General features: G+C 33.8%; 1 protein-coding gene across 2 annotated transcripts in view; it reads left to right on the top strand.

The window, feature by feature from the left end:
• LOC106882771 (arf-GAP domain and FG repeat-containing protein 1) overlaps nt 1-18,055 on the top strand; it is a 96,168-nt gene that overhangs the window by 42,793 nt on the left and 35,320 nt on the right. For both annotated transcript variants that reach the window (XM_014933554.2, XM_014933553.2), the window contains exon 2: nt 4,610-4,703. In XM_014933554.2, the coding sequence (XP_014789040.1) occupies nt 4,610-4,703 (94 nt within the window). The remainder of the gene's footprint in view (nt 1-4,609; nt 4,704-18,055) is intronic.

Below are 18,055 nucleotides of genomic sequence, written 5' to 3'. Positions count from 1 at the left end.
TGTGCGGGCGGCACATAAAAGACACCATTTCGAGCGTGGCCGTTTTCGTGCGGGTGACACGTAAAAGCACCCTCTACACTCTCTGAGTGGTTGGCGTTAGGAAGGGCATCCAGCTGTAGAAACTCTGCCAAATTAGATTGGAGCCTGGTGTTGCCATCCGGTTTCACCAGTCCTCAGTCAAATCGTCCAACCCATGCTAGCATGGAAAGCGGACGTTAAACGATGATGATGATGATGATGAATTGATACAGATTAAGATGTCTGAAAATGTGGTATTGTGTAGGCATTATCATTTATCACCATTTAAGGTTTGTTTTAGAATGGAAAAATAGATGTTGGCTCCTTTTGGGATAAAGGTTACAATGTTAGGTTAATATAAACATCTGAAGATTTAGACTTAGTATCTTTACTCAGATTTTACCAAGCATTTCTCCACTTAGAAAACACTTAACATATGCTTGACCTCACAATATAATTTTGGGATACTGTTTATTTAATAGGTATATTTCAACTATCAGTAGTTTATGAGAAAGTCATCTAAAAAGCAGTCTTATTTGCTCCGTCCTTGAAACCACTCCAGAATATGTCGAAACACACACACACACACACAAACACACACATGGTGGTTTTCAAAGTCAACAAAATACTCCATTTTATTTGTTATTAGTATTACTATTACACTTAGATATAAGCACTTCTCACTTGAACATATTTCTATTCTGTTGCTTTAATTACAGGTTTGAATAGCAGTTATAACAAAAATGTAGACTTGTATTTATGTCCTTGTCACATGTCCACTTAACAAAGCACAAAGACTTTGTCTCTTTATAAAATAGATATTTTGTAGAGGATCGTTATTAATTTATGTTCTAAATTTTTATTTCTCTATATTTCTAAAAAAAAAGGAAATAATTGATTTTAAATCATATTTGAAAATTGTTTTTATTCTTATGGATTTAAAAAAATATTTCAATTGCTTTGTTTGGTAGCAAATTAATGAAGACTGAGGGTTTGTTTATAATGCTTGGATACCGAAATGTGTGTGTGTACATTGTCATTACTTTGTATTGAAAGAAATATCAACTTGCCAAAAGAGTATTTTCAGAATGGTTACAATATTTACAAAAGAAAATGTATTGTGATTAATCGAGTAGGAGTAATTTATGTTTAAATTCAACATTGAAACTTCTTTCTTTTACCCCAAAAATTAATTTGTAGAAAATACTTGTTTTCACGATGTTTAGTTAAATTAAAGATATTTGAGCTATATTGCTCTGAAAGACTAGGACTTGCTATGTCAGGAATGACATACAGTTGACCTATAAACTTGATAGCCAGTTGGAGGACTTATGTTAAGGTGACAATGAGATTTTCATGTAAGAATGGAAAACAATATGTTAAATCTAGAGGCAACACTTTATTTCACTCATCAAAAATGAAACTGTTCATGACTGCCTTTAACATCATACCTACAATGTATCATACAAAACTTGTCTTATGATGTCTAGAAAAACATATTTGCTTTTAAAATTAGCTTCTATTTTTAGAGGTAAAACCTATATTGCTTTTCAGCAAATTTTGCTGCCTACAAATCCTACTTACATGTAACCAAAGTTGTGCTCTTCATTATAAATATAGAATTTATATTGTTTCTCCTTTAGTAATGAGTAAATCAGGACTGAACTGAAAATGTTTATATTTTCTAACCTTATTTCTGGCTTTCACTCAAGTGATTTGGGTTCAGTTTTTAGCAGGGAAACTATATTTTGATGATAGTGCTCTTGTATGGCTACAACCAACTGGTTGGTATGAATGGTAAAGAGTATTTTTATGCAGACATACAAAGTAAGGTCAAAGTTAGTAAAAGGGGAGAACCTAGATGGGATTGCTAAGCATTTTGCAGTAAACAGAATATAAACATGTATTTGTGATTCTGTGTTGGCTTGTTTATCGCTAGTGTTGGGAATATGATTATAATAAAGCTAGATATGGTTTCTTTGAAAATAATCTGAACAAATTAGTAAAAGGTTGCTTGCTTCAGAGTCAGAATAACAAGAAACTAGAATTTATCTGCTGTAAGATGAAAAGGCAGAATGAAAGAAACATGTTTTCTAAATATGTTTGTTTGCCCAGAATTCAAAAACAATTTCAGCTATATTATGTAGCTGATATTTGACAGATATTACATAGATATATAAAGGTAATTTATTTGTCAGAAGGTAGAGTTGTAAATTTCCTCAATGTATCAACAACTATATATTATCAGTATTATTTTTGTTATAGTTGTGTAGTGGATTGATGGGATTAATAAAGTAACAGAACAAATGTTTTAGGGTATTTAATTATGTCCTTATACGTAATTCAAAATTTACCTGAGTTGACTTCTCCTTTCAACCATTGAAGGGTGGGGGTGGGGTCAGCTAAATAAATACCAATCAAAATATTGAGGTTGCTATAATTTAAATATTCTCACACACACATGCATGTACACATGCGACATGCTAATGTTAGAAATAAAAATTGTTATAAATACAATCCATTATTATAGTTTATCAAACATATTTTTACTATTTAATTTTTCCTGAACATTTAAAATAATTTAAATACTGTTTTTCACAGAGTAGTTTAAGCAAATTATTATTTTGCTGAGTCTGAAAATTAGAACCTGTGATCTTTTATTGTTGGTTGGTCTCATAGGCAATTGTTGAGTGGAATCTTGAATGTGCTATGTTTGCCTTCCCTGAAGTAGTGTTATTGTGATACCTGAAGATGCTGTAACTAGGACAGTTTTACCTGTTGAGTAAACATTTAAGAAGTGTGTTAACTATGTAGCTCTTTCCTGAACAATCAAACATATCCAAAAAAAAAAGTGTGATGTTATTATTGTGGTTGCCCTGCAGAACATTCTCTTTAACTCTATTGCAGACTTCGCAGTGGTCTTCTGTTAGGTTTTGTTAAAGAAATTTTGTTTCAGGTATCATGAAGATTTGGATAGTTGTCAGCTTGGAGTCTGTTTTGTTTTATCTGATTTTCTAATTCTAAATTTGGCTCTAATTTTTCTGTATGGCAACGCAACATGTTGTCAAGGTTTTGAGTGGAAACATAATCAGGAATACAGATACAAACATGTGATTATTTTATATTGAAGAAGATACAGAAACTGAAACTTTTAAAATTATTTAACATTGGTAAATTGCTCATCATTTTATAGGTTTAAAATTAAAACTAACTTTACACAGACTTGATTTGCTTTATAAATAAAGTCATAGAATTTTTTCTTATGCAGCAAAGCAAGTCATGCAATGAGAATAAATGAATATTTATGCTAAAAAAATAATGAAAAAGTATCTCATTTGCTATTGATTTAACTTTATAAAAACAGTAAAACTTTTGCATAAATTAGTATAAAATATTAATATTCAAACAAATCAATAATTTTATTTATATTATCAATATCAATGTATTATTTCTTTAAACAAATTTAAAATAAAATTTTTTTAATCTTCTGGCCCCTATAAATATTTCCTAATCTTCATGAAAATTCTTTTCTTCCTAAAAAAATTTCTGTTCCTACTAAACACTAAAAATTTTTGAAACCCTGTACGTCACCTCAAAAATTTTCTGTTCTCAAACCCTAAATTCTGCACCTCCTGTAATTGAACAGCTACAAGGCCAATAAAACTTATTAAATTATCAGTAAAGTATTATTGAATAGTATATCAAATTTCACCTCAATATCTTGAATAATTAGAAGTGAATTTTAATGAAGTAGGGAATCTTCTGAGACCCAATGGATGAAAATGGTATTTGTTTTGTTTGTTTATTTCAATTTATTTATTGATTCCAAATCTGGCCTTAGTTTTTCTGTAGGACACCCTACTTGTGAGATTCTGAGTGGATGCATACCATGCATGATTATAGATATAGACATGCAACATGTCTATGTCTGTAATCATGCATACCTGTGTGTATGTTAATTTTCTGAGTTGTCAAGGCAACCTCAACAGTGCTAGTGCCACAGACAAATACACCCTGTACACTCTGTAAAATGGTTGATGATCAAGTGGTACTAAGAATATACAAACCCTGCAATGTTGGTGCTTTGATGAAATGAACCCAGTACACTATGTAATGTGGTTGACATTAGGGCCTGTCTAGGAGAGCAGTAACCTGTCTAACTCATGTTGTGGATGTAAAATAGTGATAATGACATACATACCATAGTTATAGTTTTTTAAATTGTTAAAATTTGCTTGTTAATAGTAGAATTTACAGATTATATCCTGAAATTAGGGTTCTGTATCTGTCGTGTAGTTGCTATTAAGCCATGGGTTAATTTGACATGTGCTTGAGCTTCTTTCTTCAATGTTTAAGAATTTGTCTAATATCTGATATTTAAAATTTTTTTCTTTTCTTTCTCTGACTCATTTTATTTGTGGCTTCTTCAGTTTTGTCCCTTTCTCACATAAAAGTATTTATTTCTTAAATGTGTATTATATTTCTTTCAGATATTAATAAAGATTTGATAGAATCTTTAGTAAAATATTAATCTGTAATGGATGTTTTTAAATTAGATGTTATTTAAAAAAAGTAACTAATTGTTTTACAGGCGTGGATTAAACCCTCCCCACAGAGTGAAGTCTATATCAATGGCAAGTTTTACTGCAGATGAAATGGAATTACTAAAATGTCATGGCAATGATGTAAGTGGAAACTTGCTGGCTTATTATTTTCTCATTTTTCTCTTAACCCTTCATTAAGAAAATTCCTACACAAAACGAATGGTGTTTATACTGAATCAAACAAAAGTATTTTCTAAATAACTGTATCACATTCACTTGCGTTAGTCACTGTTAAATATACGTAGTACGGATTGTGGAAATACACATCTAACAAGAGATTATTATGGGTTGGAGAGCCTTGAGTGTATCATAATGACAAATATTGTGTAGAATATATTTTACAGGTAAGACTACTAACTTTCAACAGTACATTAATATAAATGTACTTACTATTGTTATAGTACAATAAAGCATAGGTATTGTTAGGATCTTTTTAAAGTCTGTTTTCTCTGTGAAATTATTTTGCTGCTTCAGTGAGAACCCAGTATGTTTTTGGCCTAATCTGAAATAAGAAACTCAAAAAACATTATTTCAAAATTATGATTATTCTGTAGTTTTTGTATTGTTCTCAGTCTGTGAGAACTTGATAAATTTTTATTTACTTTTGTCTTGTTTTTAATTCTTCAAAACTGGTTTATTAGTTAATATCTTTACAAAAGAATAGATTTTGAATAGATATTTTATTCTCCTGTTAACTTAAGCAGAAACTTTTGTGAGCTGACAGAAATATGTAACACCTGTTGCGCAGGTGTTATTTAGCCATTGGGCCAAATGATATGTGCCTATCTTTGTTCTCTCTCTACATGTGTGTGCACTTGGAAATAAAATATTGAAAGGATAAGATAGATACAGTGATTGCTTGACTTAGATAGAGATCATGAATTAAGGTATTGTTGTGCCATTTTGAAAGGTGCCATATAGTTTCACTGTACTTTGCTTAAATTTAAAAAAAAAAGAACAGTTTAGTGGTGTAGCACCAATTACACTAACTGAGAAGCAGTTTAATAGCAGCATCACTGTGATTTAAATTCTCCCAGAGTTGCCTACACACACAGAGATTATATAGTGGGTTCAGAAGCAGACTAACAAGGAAGGTAGACTTCATATGTTGCAAATGCACAGGAGTAATTAGTATGGAGGGTATATCATCATTGTTTTAATTTCCACTTTTCCATGCTTGCATTGGTCAGATGGAATTCTTTAAGGCAGATGGTCTTCTACAGCCAGATACCCTCCCTGTTGCCAAGCCTCACTTGTTTCCTAGCAAGGTTATATTTTTCCAAGTTCAGACATATTTTCACAGAAGATTGAAAATAAATGACAATGCTTTTCTGATGATTACACATTTACAGTTATCATGTGGTGTCAAGATAAGGAAGCATTCTTTCTCTCTCTCTCTCTCACACACACATGATAGGTTTCTTTCAGTTTCCACCTATCAAGCCCACTCATAAGCTTTTGGTTGGCCCAGGGCTATAGTAGAGGACATCCTAAATGTCAAATTATAGGACTGAACTCAAAATCATGTAGTTGAGAAGTAAACTTTTAAACCACACAGCCATGTCTGTGCATGAGATTAAATTCTTTGAAATACTTGGATGACTCCCTAGAAATAGTTGGTAACTTCTGTTATCTTGGTGACCTCATTAGCAGTTGTGGTGAGTCTTCCAAAAGCATAGTTATCAATAAAAACAAGGTGGAGAAAGTTCAGGGAGCTATAATCTCTGTTGACAACAAAGACTTTCTTTCTCAGAATAAAAGGCAGACTATATACAATGCTTATGGATGAAGTGTCATATTACATTGTTGTCAGATATGGATCTTGAATGCAGAAAAGTTATGGAGATTAGAAATAAGGCAAGCATTTGGAAGAGGGAGGCCAAAGAAGGCATTGTCTGAAATTGCGAAGACATCTCAAGAGGCTGAACTTCAAAAAGATGACAAAGGACAGAGATTTATGGTGAAGTGCTGTGCTGGAGATAACTTGCCTAACTCATTCAAGAAAAAAATTTGCTCTCTTAATTCATTACTCTTATCAATCACTCATTCTCCCTTTTCAGTGTTCCTTCCTTCTATTGTCCTGTCTTTCTTAAATTACACCACTGGTGCACGGAAGGATAACATTGCATTGGATGCGTCTGAAGTTAGTCCCGCTTACCACCATCTTTTTTTATTGTTATCCATTGCGTGCGTGCGTGCACACACACACACACACACACACACACACACACACTTTCTATCTCTCTCTCTCTTTCTCTCTCTCTCTTTCTCTCTCTCTCTCTCTCTTTTTCTCTCTCTCTCTCTCTCTCTCACATGTTTGGCAGTTTAATAAAGCAGTTGTAATCTTGCAAAAAAACAAATTTATTTTAATAAAAATTTGTGCACATGTTCTTGATAAGCTTTCTTATAAGATTATTCTATGGGTCTACCATTTGTTTCAATAACTGCTTCAATTCATTTGGACATCACCTGAGCAATGGTAGCTTTCATTGAAGCTAGGGTATTGTGAGGGTATTGATTAATCTCATTTTCAACAATGCTCCAAATGTAGTAGTCCATGTGATTTACATCTGGCAAGTTTGGAGCACACAAGTTTGGTGTTATATGATAGTAAATATTGTTTTGACATTCATTCCTAGGTTATGTGGGCTTTGTGAGCAGATACCGAGTCTTGTTGAAACATACATGGCCTTTCACTGTATACTTCACCCATCCTTAATACCTGTCTGAAGCACCTCAACGTATCCAGCAACATTACTTATAAGACTCTATGATGTGAGGTGTCATGACATAGCCTTCATCACTCACCACTCCTAAAACTATCACAGTTACTGAAAACTTAGTGTACATCATTTTGGAAACATTAGAAGGATCTGTACATAACTGTCACTTCTGTTAGATTTTTGGTCTTGGTCAAAGTTTTTCTCTTCAGAGAAGAGAAATTAATTAAAGAACGAGCATGCCATGTTCATGAAGGTTTTTTAACCTTGTTAAGTAATTGCTTGGCTTAGATCAAGTGTTTTTTTTTCTGTGCTGGGATCATTATCAATAATGTTTTCAACCCAGTGGATGAATTGCAGTGTTCTCATAAGTGTCTGGACATCTAGAATGTTTTTTTTTTTTCTCTCTCTTTGATACAGTTGAAACATTCCTGCCAGGGGCTTATCTGAACTTTGTGCACAAAAGATCTTGCAAGGCTGAGAAAGTTTGCAATTTACAAATTGTTGTGTTCTGCACATATGTAACAAAGGCTACATATCTTTTCGTTTCTTGTGCTGGCATTCTATCTGCTGTGGGGGAACTGAAAGAAATAGAACTTTTTATTTGCTATCAAGAGAGTAATATACTGATAACTAAATATCCTCAAATACCCCTCACATCCTTCGTATATCTTTCATGTCACTTATTCTTGACATCCATTACTTTTACTATCTTACTTGCACCCATCTTCACTCTACTTGTATTACTCCTTTCTCTATCATTCAGTGCTGACACCTATCACTATTTTTCTCTCCTCCATCATGCTCTCTCACCATCATTCTACTCCAGCACTCTCTTTTCTCCCATACACTCTTTCCCTCAGCATTTTCTCACTTCCTGTTCTTCTGTTACTTGCAGTCTCCCTCCTCTCACCTACTCTTTCTTCCCCTATTGTGTCTCTCATGTTCTTTCTATCCAGTTACCCCTTTCTTGTCCTGGTTACCTTTCATCACTCTCTCTTCTCTCAGCTGGGAATGAGGTAACCTGGTAAGCTAACGATGTAGGATAAGGACTACTCTTTAGTCTTGCTGGGGATGCAACAATTTCCCTAGAACTGATGAAATGATAAAATAGGCACAGTACACTCTGTAAAGTGGTTTGTGAATGAATGGAGATAGAGCGGATTCATTGGTCTTGTCAAAGGCATGACAACATCTGTAGTACTGAGAGCACAATATAATGCAGCCAATCATCATCATCATTTTTTAATGTCTGCTTTCTTTGCTGGCATGGGTAAGACGGTTTGACTGAAGACTGGCAAGCCAGGAAACTGCACCAGGCTGCAGTCTTATCTGGCAAGGTTTCTACAGCTGGGTGTCCTTCTTAATGCCAACCACTCCAAGAGTGTAGTGGGTGCTTTTTACGTGCCACCAGCACGTGACGTGGGCCAGTCAGGTGGTACTGGCATTGGCCACACTCAAATGGTGCTTTTTACGTGTCACTGGCATGGAAGCCAGTCTGGTGGGGCTGTCATCGACCACGCTCAAATGGTGCTTTTTATGTGCCACTGGCACAGGTGCCAGTCAGGCGGTACTGGCATTGTAAAGCGTGGGAGGTAATCCAGCTATAGAAAACAAACTCTGAACCATTTAGTAGAGCAGTTACTCCAACTAAGAACTGACTTGGTTCATGACTACCCATGAGATTTAATGTATTCATGTTCTACCGCTTGGTTATGAAAGGCAAGAGTGTGCTTAATCTTAAAACGTCGTCTTTGCATTTTGATTCATTGTCAAAAATCATTTTCTTAGTTTCAGCAAAATTAAACTATGATTCATATACTGGATCACTATTTACGTATATCTCTAAATGTTTGCCCAATACACAATCACAAACATATACTTTCACAATAGTTTCATATAATTCAAACACTAGTTGAATAATGAAAAAAAAAGTTTACTGATGCCTTCTAATATTTGTGATAATTTTTTTATTACCTACTGTGATACACACAGGCAGCATATTACATTAGAAATATATATATTGCCATGTAAGAGAGTTAAGTAATATTATTTAAATTTTTGCAGCTATTTATGTTAGTGTATTATAGGAAAGGAGGCCAAGAAAAGTAAAAATGAACAAGTTTGACATGTTAATATGTTACAAGATGAAATAGCCAACATTTCAGACAAAGCCAAAAATCTTTATTATCAACAAAGTGAACAGCCTAAGGTGTTAGATATTTCTACCTTAAGCCAGAACTGACATCAAAAATATCCTCTTACTTTGCATGAGAACCATCATGAACAGACAGATAGAAAACATCCTTCAATGAGTGCATGACTTCTCTTCAATAGTACCAAGACTCTCTCTCTTTCTCAAAATTTGAGTAATTGCAATTGCCAGGTAACACAGTCTCTGAGATCTCATTGTTGTTTCATTTGCATAATGTTGCCAAACTGTACCTTAAAGGTAACCAGGTTTCTTAAAGATTAGAAAATACTTTAATCTTGATGGGTTAGTAACTCAGTGCAAAGCTCAATTGTGACCACTCTCCAATACACCACTCTTCCTTCTCTACCCTATCTCTTTCATCATCTTTAGGTATAAACTTAAGCAACTTCAACAGACATGTATATACCTCATACACTTTCCCTTTACTCCTCACTGGACAATTGATATCATCTTTCATCATTTATCCACCTCTTGTTTTTTTTTTGTCATTTCTTTACCTCTCTCCTCTCTAGCGCTAGTGCCAAAATGAAATGTATCCAGTCCACTCAAAGTGTTGGGTTAAGAACTCTCTAGTTTTGTCAAAGGCAAAATAAGTCCCTAGTACTGGTGACCTGAAACAATGAGCCCAGTACACTCTATAAAGTGGATGCCATTAGCAAAGGTATCCAACCATGAAAACCAAGCCAACTTATGAGCAAGATATAGCCTTCCAACCCATCTAAGAGAGTATAAATGACTGTCCAGTGCATGCCAGTATGATGGGAATTGGATATAAATGATGATAATGATGACAACAGACTGCTGTTGTTCTGACAGTAAAATATTATTGAGAGAGAGCGAGAGAGAGAGAGAGAGAAAGAGAGAATTCTATTCTGTCAGTTAAGTGGCTATTAGTAAAACTGAGTGACATGCATGTAAGTTCTTGGCAAATGAAATCTGTAACCTGGTTTTGATTATAGGTTGGAACTACATGGAAAAGGGTATAGCTTTGTATTGTTCTCCTCATAATGTTATAGCTTCATGCTAAATTAAATCTGAATAGATTAAAATTATTTTTCTATTTAGAGAGTGCTTACTTAATCAGACTAAATGATGATGACATCAAGTGAGACAGATTGGACAGTATACTTGTTGATGGGTTGAATAACAACTGTGGCTAGATGATTTTTTTACCTTTTAGGTGCCTATCAAAATACCTTCATTCCAATAGGTTTTATGTTGGTAAAATGAGGTAGCTAGATTACTTTGTTCATGTGATTATTATTTCCTTATCACAAAAATTAAACCTCTTATGAAGCTCATTAAATCCATCTATTATATATTAGTGCAGTGTTGCTTGTTGGTCATATGGAGGTGAGGGGTATATATATTCAAATTAATGTGCTAAGTGAAATTTTGTATTGCATTAATTTTTTCAAGCTGAATCTTTTTCACTTGGTGAACCTAAAATGCATTTATCATCATTATCATCATCATTTCTTTTTCAAAAATATTTTGCATTAGAGAATACTATAAAATTGTTATCGGTTAAAACAAATCATAAAGATTTCTGATGTCATTTTATGACAATATAAATAATTGTAGCAATAATTGCTTGGCAAAACTAGAAGTTGTTCTTTTAAGAAACTCACTGTATTAAAAATTGATCAAATAGTAGTAGTAGCTGTCTTTAATAACAGCATTTCCAATGAGGATTGCTAGTTGATTTTCCTTTAAAACTTTTTAATATTTTGCTTTAAATATTTTTCGAACCAATGTTGTAATTCAGGATACATTTGAGAGATCTTTGTTGAAAAAATTATTGTAAAGAAACATGTTTAAACGTACACTTCAAGAAGTAATCATTTAACACAAACTAGAAAGTTTTGTTGAAATTCAAATATCACCTCGTGGACAGTTAGTGCATAGTTTCATTTTCTTAGTGAGTTTTTAATAAATACATAAGAAAAAACTTCTACATGAATGACTAGTAAAATAAAAAATGGTAGTGGTTGTTATTTAACTCTGTCAATTCTAATTGAGCAAATTTATGAGTATAGGCTTTCCAGACTTGACAATCCCATATTTTTTCAAGCATAATATAACTAGAGCTATTCAGTGTGTCTTCCATTTTTTTCAATAGTTTGTGGTCTTAGAGAAACTTGGCTATTCCTAGAAGATTGATTAACCATATAGGAGCTCCCTTATTTGCTTTCAACAACTACATTCAATTAATTTCTGCTGATCTCGATTTTTAAAATGTGTTGAAAAATCTATGGATCTATAGAAATATTACTTTGTTTTTAAATCTGAAACATTTAGCTGATAAGAGAGAATTGAATTAATTAATCCAACAAATTAAATGAATTCGCTTAAGCTTTTAATTTTTGTGAGGAAAAGTTTAAATGTGTTGTACTGATTTATTAAGTACATTTTAAGGTGTGTTAAAAAATATCACAATAGTTCAGACAAATCTTACGCAGATCAACGCTCTGTTGAACAAACACAAAAAAAATTCTCTTTCGAAAACTAGGTTAAAGCTAGAAAATGGAGTAGTTATAGATACATTTGTGACTCAATGTTTTGTGTGCATGTATGTGTATATACTGTGTAAGTATGTGTATGGTAGGATCAAGAGCAAGTGCAGAAACAGCAATTACACTGGCTAATCAACTTAGAGTTAATGGTAGTTATTTTTTAAAAATCATATGAAAAAATCTATCAAGGTACTAAATATACACTTCTCATAGAAGAGATCATACTGAGAGTAGTTGTTTTCTTGTTTTGACCTACTGTGGCAAACATTGATTGTTTGAGCTAAAAAGAGAGTCCTTTATGCAGTTACTTGATCTTCTAAAAAAGCCAAAACTTTCTCAAATTACAACTTAAAAAGAAAGGAAATTTTAGATAATGTAGTTCAGATAGTTTGAAAAAAAAAAAAAAGGCATTTTTGATTGTGGTGGCTAGTGCTAAGTAGCAATAATAATGACTGCATTGATAGAACCAAAACAAAACATGCTGGTCTTGGAATGCTAAATCATGTGATGTGGAAGATGCTGTATTGCAAACTTGACTCTTGCTGTTCCTAAACTTTCATTAGTGCCATTTGTCACATTACAGCATCAATAACACACATTCATTTACATACTCTTACACTCTGACTTGTACACTCCTTTACTCATTCACTCTCTTATACCCTTACTCATGTAGGGCCTCCGTCCATCAACATTGATCATGCATTTGCACATGGATGTGCTGGTCTATGCAAGATTTTATTTTAAGGAACGCTTGTAGTTTCTCATGCATACAAATCTTTTCTTTGTACTCCACTGGTGTTTACTGAAGAGAAAGGCTACTAATTTTAGTTGATACAACTAGGCACCAGTATTGTTGTGGGTGTTGCTGTCAAAAAACAGTGAACTGGAACACCACAAGGCATCTAGCCAGATCTTTTAAGTTTCACCTATCCATACTTTGTATTGATACTCTTATTTTCTAAAAGATAGTAAAAGTATCAAAGCTGAAAAGATAAAAGGCAAAATTAACCCACTCAAGATTTTTTCTCAGAACAGTCAGAACAAAAATACTGCAGTATTGTATCCAACACTCTAATAGCTCTGCCAATTCACTGCTTTCCTCATTTTCCCGTGCATTTACTCACTCATTCATTCACTCAAACATTCACTTAGTGTTTCAAGTTTCATCATATTAGCATCCTCAGGTGATTGACTATAGCTGTAAAATTGTTATAATTCAATTAAATAATTAAAATTGTTATTAATTCCATTAAATAATTCCATTGCATGTTTGTAAATGTCCTCAACAGCTGTCGGTTACTAACAGAATATGATGAGTAACTTGGAAGAATAAATAGATAGTCACTACTTCACATATACTTTTCACATGTATTGGAATGCTTTTGCACACTCACATACAGCTAAATCCAGGATTGAAAAAATTAGTTGGCAATTTTGATGTGATTTTTTTTTTTTTTTCACCCCATCAGGTTAGCAAGGAATCCATCATTGACTGGTGAGAAGTATTGTAAATTTTGACTGAACTTTCAGTATCTTCAATAGTCATTATCAAAGAAGTGTATGTTTCTGTATTGACATATTAACTCTGCAGTAGGTTTGAAAATCACAGAGCCCTTCTTTTTAGTATTTTGCTAGTTAAGGATTCGAAGATGGGTTTGTTATTTAAAAAATTTTTTTTGAAAAAGTTGGATAATTGTCTGTCCATTAATTTTATAGAATGTGCAAAATTTGTAATATCAGACCCCTTATGTTTTATAGAGTGGAAGATTTGTATTCTATTGCTTATGGAGCAAATCATCAGGATTATTATTATTATTAGGGAAGATAACATCTGTTGAATATGTTGTATTTATCACAGAATATATGTGTACTCATTATTAAATGATTTAATATATGCTAAGATTCAGCTTTCTTTGTTGTTTTGCGTTTCATGTTCTTCTATGCTATCATGGGTTGAACAAATACTTATTTAGGCATCATTTTCCAGCCAGCTGTCCTTCCTGTCATTAACCCTTATCTCTTTTGCAAGTTAGATATTCTTATTCCACTTTTCATTGAAACTGTAGAATTACAAGATGGTTTGTTAACAAGGAATGTTAACATAACCGTTTTTGCTCAAATATTTCCATGTGAAAATGTGGAATGTAAACACACACACACTATCTCTCTCTCTCTCTCTCTCTCTCTCTTTCTCTCTCTCTCTCTCTCTCTCTCTCTCTCTCTCTCTCTCTCTCTCTCTCTCTCTCTCTCTCTCTCTCTCTCTCTCTCTCTCTCTCTCTCTCACATACATACACAACATATGATGAGCTTCCATACAGTTTCTTTATTCACAGTATGGTTGATGTGGTGCCAGCCATGCTCCTAACAAAACCCTGACTAACTCATATAGAAAAAACAAAAAAACATATCTTTGATTTTCAGATCAATGTTTGTCTGCCTCACTCTGACACTTAAAGTGAATGTCAGAGATAGATTGAAGGAGATGATGTGATTATTTGTTTGCTCTTAATATTGTTTTAGATAATCTAATGAAGCTTTGTGAATATTATTTTTGATATATTCATTTTCTACAAGTTTAGATAAAAATCTGAGTATAAAATTTAACTATATTAGAATACTGTATTTATGGGTCAACATCAGATCAGTGCCCTTCTAAGTATATCTGTTTTACATTCTATTAAATATTCAATATACCTTATCCTTTAGCACTATGGATTAAGTTATATTTTTACATAAGAATTTTCTGAATGATTACATATTTTTGAGATGAATGATGTGAATATTAGTTATTAATGATAAAGTGGCAACCTGGTAGAATTGTTAGCCAAGCAAAATGCTTAGCAGCATTTTGTCTGTTCTGAGTTCAAACTCCTGCCGAGGTCCACTTTGCCTTCCATCCTTTCAGGGTTGATAAAATAAGTACCAGTTGAGCACTGGGACTGCTGTAATCAACTAACCCCCTCTCCTGGAGTTACTGGCCTTGTGCCAAAATTTGAAACCAATATTAGTTGTTGTTGTTGTTTAGCTCCAGATTAGTCCTGATCAACCAACCCTATGATCAAAGGCATCCCAGCTGTGATAATTCTATAATTTTATATGCTCAGGACTTTGAGTAATGTATTTTTCTTTTTTTATTATGTTAAGGTATGATCTAATGAAGTCTTAAATGCTATTTATAGCAAGTCACCATATGTAGGCCATTTTAATTAAAATTTTTTGTACATCACTTGTTCTAAATTTTCAAGGTGTAGTAGGTGATATGGATTTTAATGATAACACTGCCAACGTATATGTAAATAAGTCCGTCTAAAGATCACAAAACCATTAACAATGTATCTTAACAATAATAGTGTGTACAAAACTCTTTTATTTCAGAGTAACATTTATATTGGTTCTTGTGTTGCTTTAAATTAATATTTATGAATTCATTGAAATCTAAACATAGTTACGTGAAATCTTGTCTGTTATGGGGATTATGACACTCTAATCTCTGTTAATAGTACCGGCCCAGTTATGATACATATAACAAAGAAACAGTTTTGAATTACACTTTCTCTATCAGTGAACAAAACAACTAAAGCCTTCAAATTACTAGAAGTGCAAGGCCTTATAATCTCTGATTTATCATAGTGACTTTGCATGTATAAACATTGCCAAAACTATTCCAAAGATTTGGCCATAATCCAATCAGTTGCTCGCTTTTTATAAGAATAAGTGCAACCCAGAATAAAGTATTGCTCCTAGCTAAGGCTATTCTGTTACTGTATATATGACCAGTCTAGATTGCATCCAAAAAGAGGTAAAGATTCACTCAACCAATGCACTACATATGGTTTGTTCTCCCTCTTGGCATCTACCACAAAAATGACCTCTGGTTCTTAAAATTAGCAAGCTACATACCCCTACAGTACCTGAAAAACTCAATTTTTCTCATCTTAATATCCTTACACTGTCACTTCTTAGATCTTGAACTAAACATTGTGTACCAATTATTTGTCCTCAGAGCTGAGATATTGAAATATGCTTCCTGTTTAATTCTCCTTTAAATGTTGACCAACATATGTTCAAACTGAAGATAACATCTATTCCACCTTTCATGAAAGAGGCTACAAGTCCCATGAATGCCTTTAGTATCACTTGTAAATTAAATTTTATAAAAAGGTAAAACGCTTAAGACTGGATTTTTTCAAAGCTTGTTATTTTTATAAGTTATTTAGGATAGAAATTCATTAGTGATTTGACTGACACCAATAGCTTGATAAGAAAAAATTGTTTTTTAAATCTCACTGAAGCATTTTAGGAATACACTAATTATTGGCTAAATGATTATTATGGCTAGTAGTTTATAAAACAGTAATAAGCAGTTCATGATAACATGTTTTCACCTTATGCACCAGATGAAGGATCTAATAGTTGACCGATATTTACAATAAGAAAGAAAATGGCATTTAATTGCAATTAATTAGAATAAAAAAGGGCAAAAAATACTTCCTATGCCTTTTCACAGTTGGACAACCAGGTTTGGTTATTCTTGGTAGCCAGCCAAAGAGAAGGTAAATTCTTATTTGACACCATTAGTCTTCTGAATTACAATTGGTGGAAAAAGTTCAAGGCTGAAAGAATAGTATAGCCTAACAAAAGATATATATATATATATATATATATATATATAAAACTGTGTGGTTTCAGATGTATTGGGTTGGCAACTAAGTTCCTGCCGTTTTTTTTTATTTATATTTTTTGAAAGGTTTCATAAAAAATAACAACTAATTAATCAATAATGTATTCACCCTTGTTGTTTACAACTTCTTCCCAACGTTCTACAAGATTTTCTATATCTCGTTGGTAGAAATCACTCGATTTCAACAAGAAAAGTTGATCCAACCAAGCTCTCAATTCTGCATCAGTATTGAATGAAACTCCACGCGTAACATTTGAAATAGATCGAAAGCGGTTTTAAATCCGTTGGTGCCAAATCAGGAGAGTACGGTGGGTGTGGCAGGACTTCCCAGCCATGCGTTTGAATGGCTTCCTTGGTCATATTGGCAATATGAGGGCGGGTGTTGTCATGCAGCAGAAGAGCTCCATGCTGACGATTAGGCCTTTTCTCTTGAATAGTCGTGTTGAGTTGTTCCATCTGTTGAACATAGAGTTCCACATTGACCATTTGGCTTCATTCAAGCAATTCATAATGGATAATCCCTTCCCAGTCCCACCATACGCACATCGTTTTACGCAGATGAAGATCTTGTTTCGCGCACGATGTCACTTATTTACCAGGGCTAAGCCATTCCTTACGCTGCTTCATATTGATGTACAGGCACCATTTTTTGTCACCAGTAACGATTTGGTAAAGAAATCATTGCTTGTGTCCATGAGTTGAGCGGTGACGAGCAAGCAAACCAGCAGAGATTGTGGTTCGTTGATTTTTGTTGTTGTCACTTAAAGCATGCGAAACGCATGCTCCACACTTCTGAACCTTTCCCATTGAGTGAAGATGTTTCTCTATACCAGTGTGGGAACATTCCATTTTCTCTGCCAGTTCCCTTGTCGTTTGACAAGAAGTTTCATGCTAAAATTGGTTTAATGGCTCTTCATCAAACTCAACTGGACGGCCAGAATGAGGTGCGTCTTTGAGGTCAAAATTTCCATTTTTGAACTTGGCATACTAATCACGAGCAGTTCTTTCAACTATGGCACCCTCTCCATACACAGCACAAATGTCGCTGAGGTGGGGTATGTGGATAGGCGGAGGGTGGTGGTAGAGGTGGGGTATGTGGGAGGTGTAAGGGATGAGATGGGAAGGTGGGGTGGGCTTATGAGGGAGGGTTGATGATGAAGGGGGAAGGAGAAGGTGGAAATGAGTGAAGAGAGAAAGAGGATAGGGGTGACAAGTAGGAGCAAGAGAGGAGAGGTGGGAGGGGGAGAGAGGCAAGGGGAGGAGGTTAGATGAAGAGGGGAGGAGAGTTGAGCCCATGTGGT

The sequence above is a fragment of the Octopus bimaculoides genome, chromosome 3 (genome assembly GCF_001194135.2).
Source record: "Octopus bimaculoides isolate UCB-OBI-ISO-001 chromosome 3, ASM119413v2, whole genome shotgun sequence".
Taxonomy (NCBI): domain Eukaryota; kingdom Metazoa; phylum Mollusca; class Cephalopoda; order Octopoda; family Octopodidae; genus Octopus; species Octopus bimaculoides.
The sequence above is the reverse complement of the archived record's forward strand: the minus strand, read 5'-3'. Positions and strand labels throughout refer to the sequence as shown.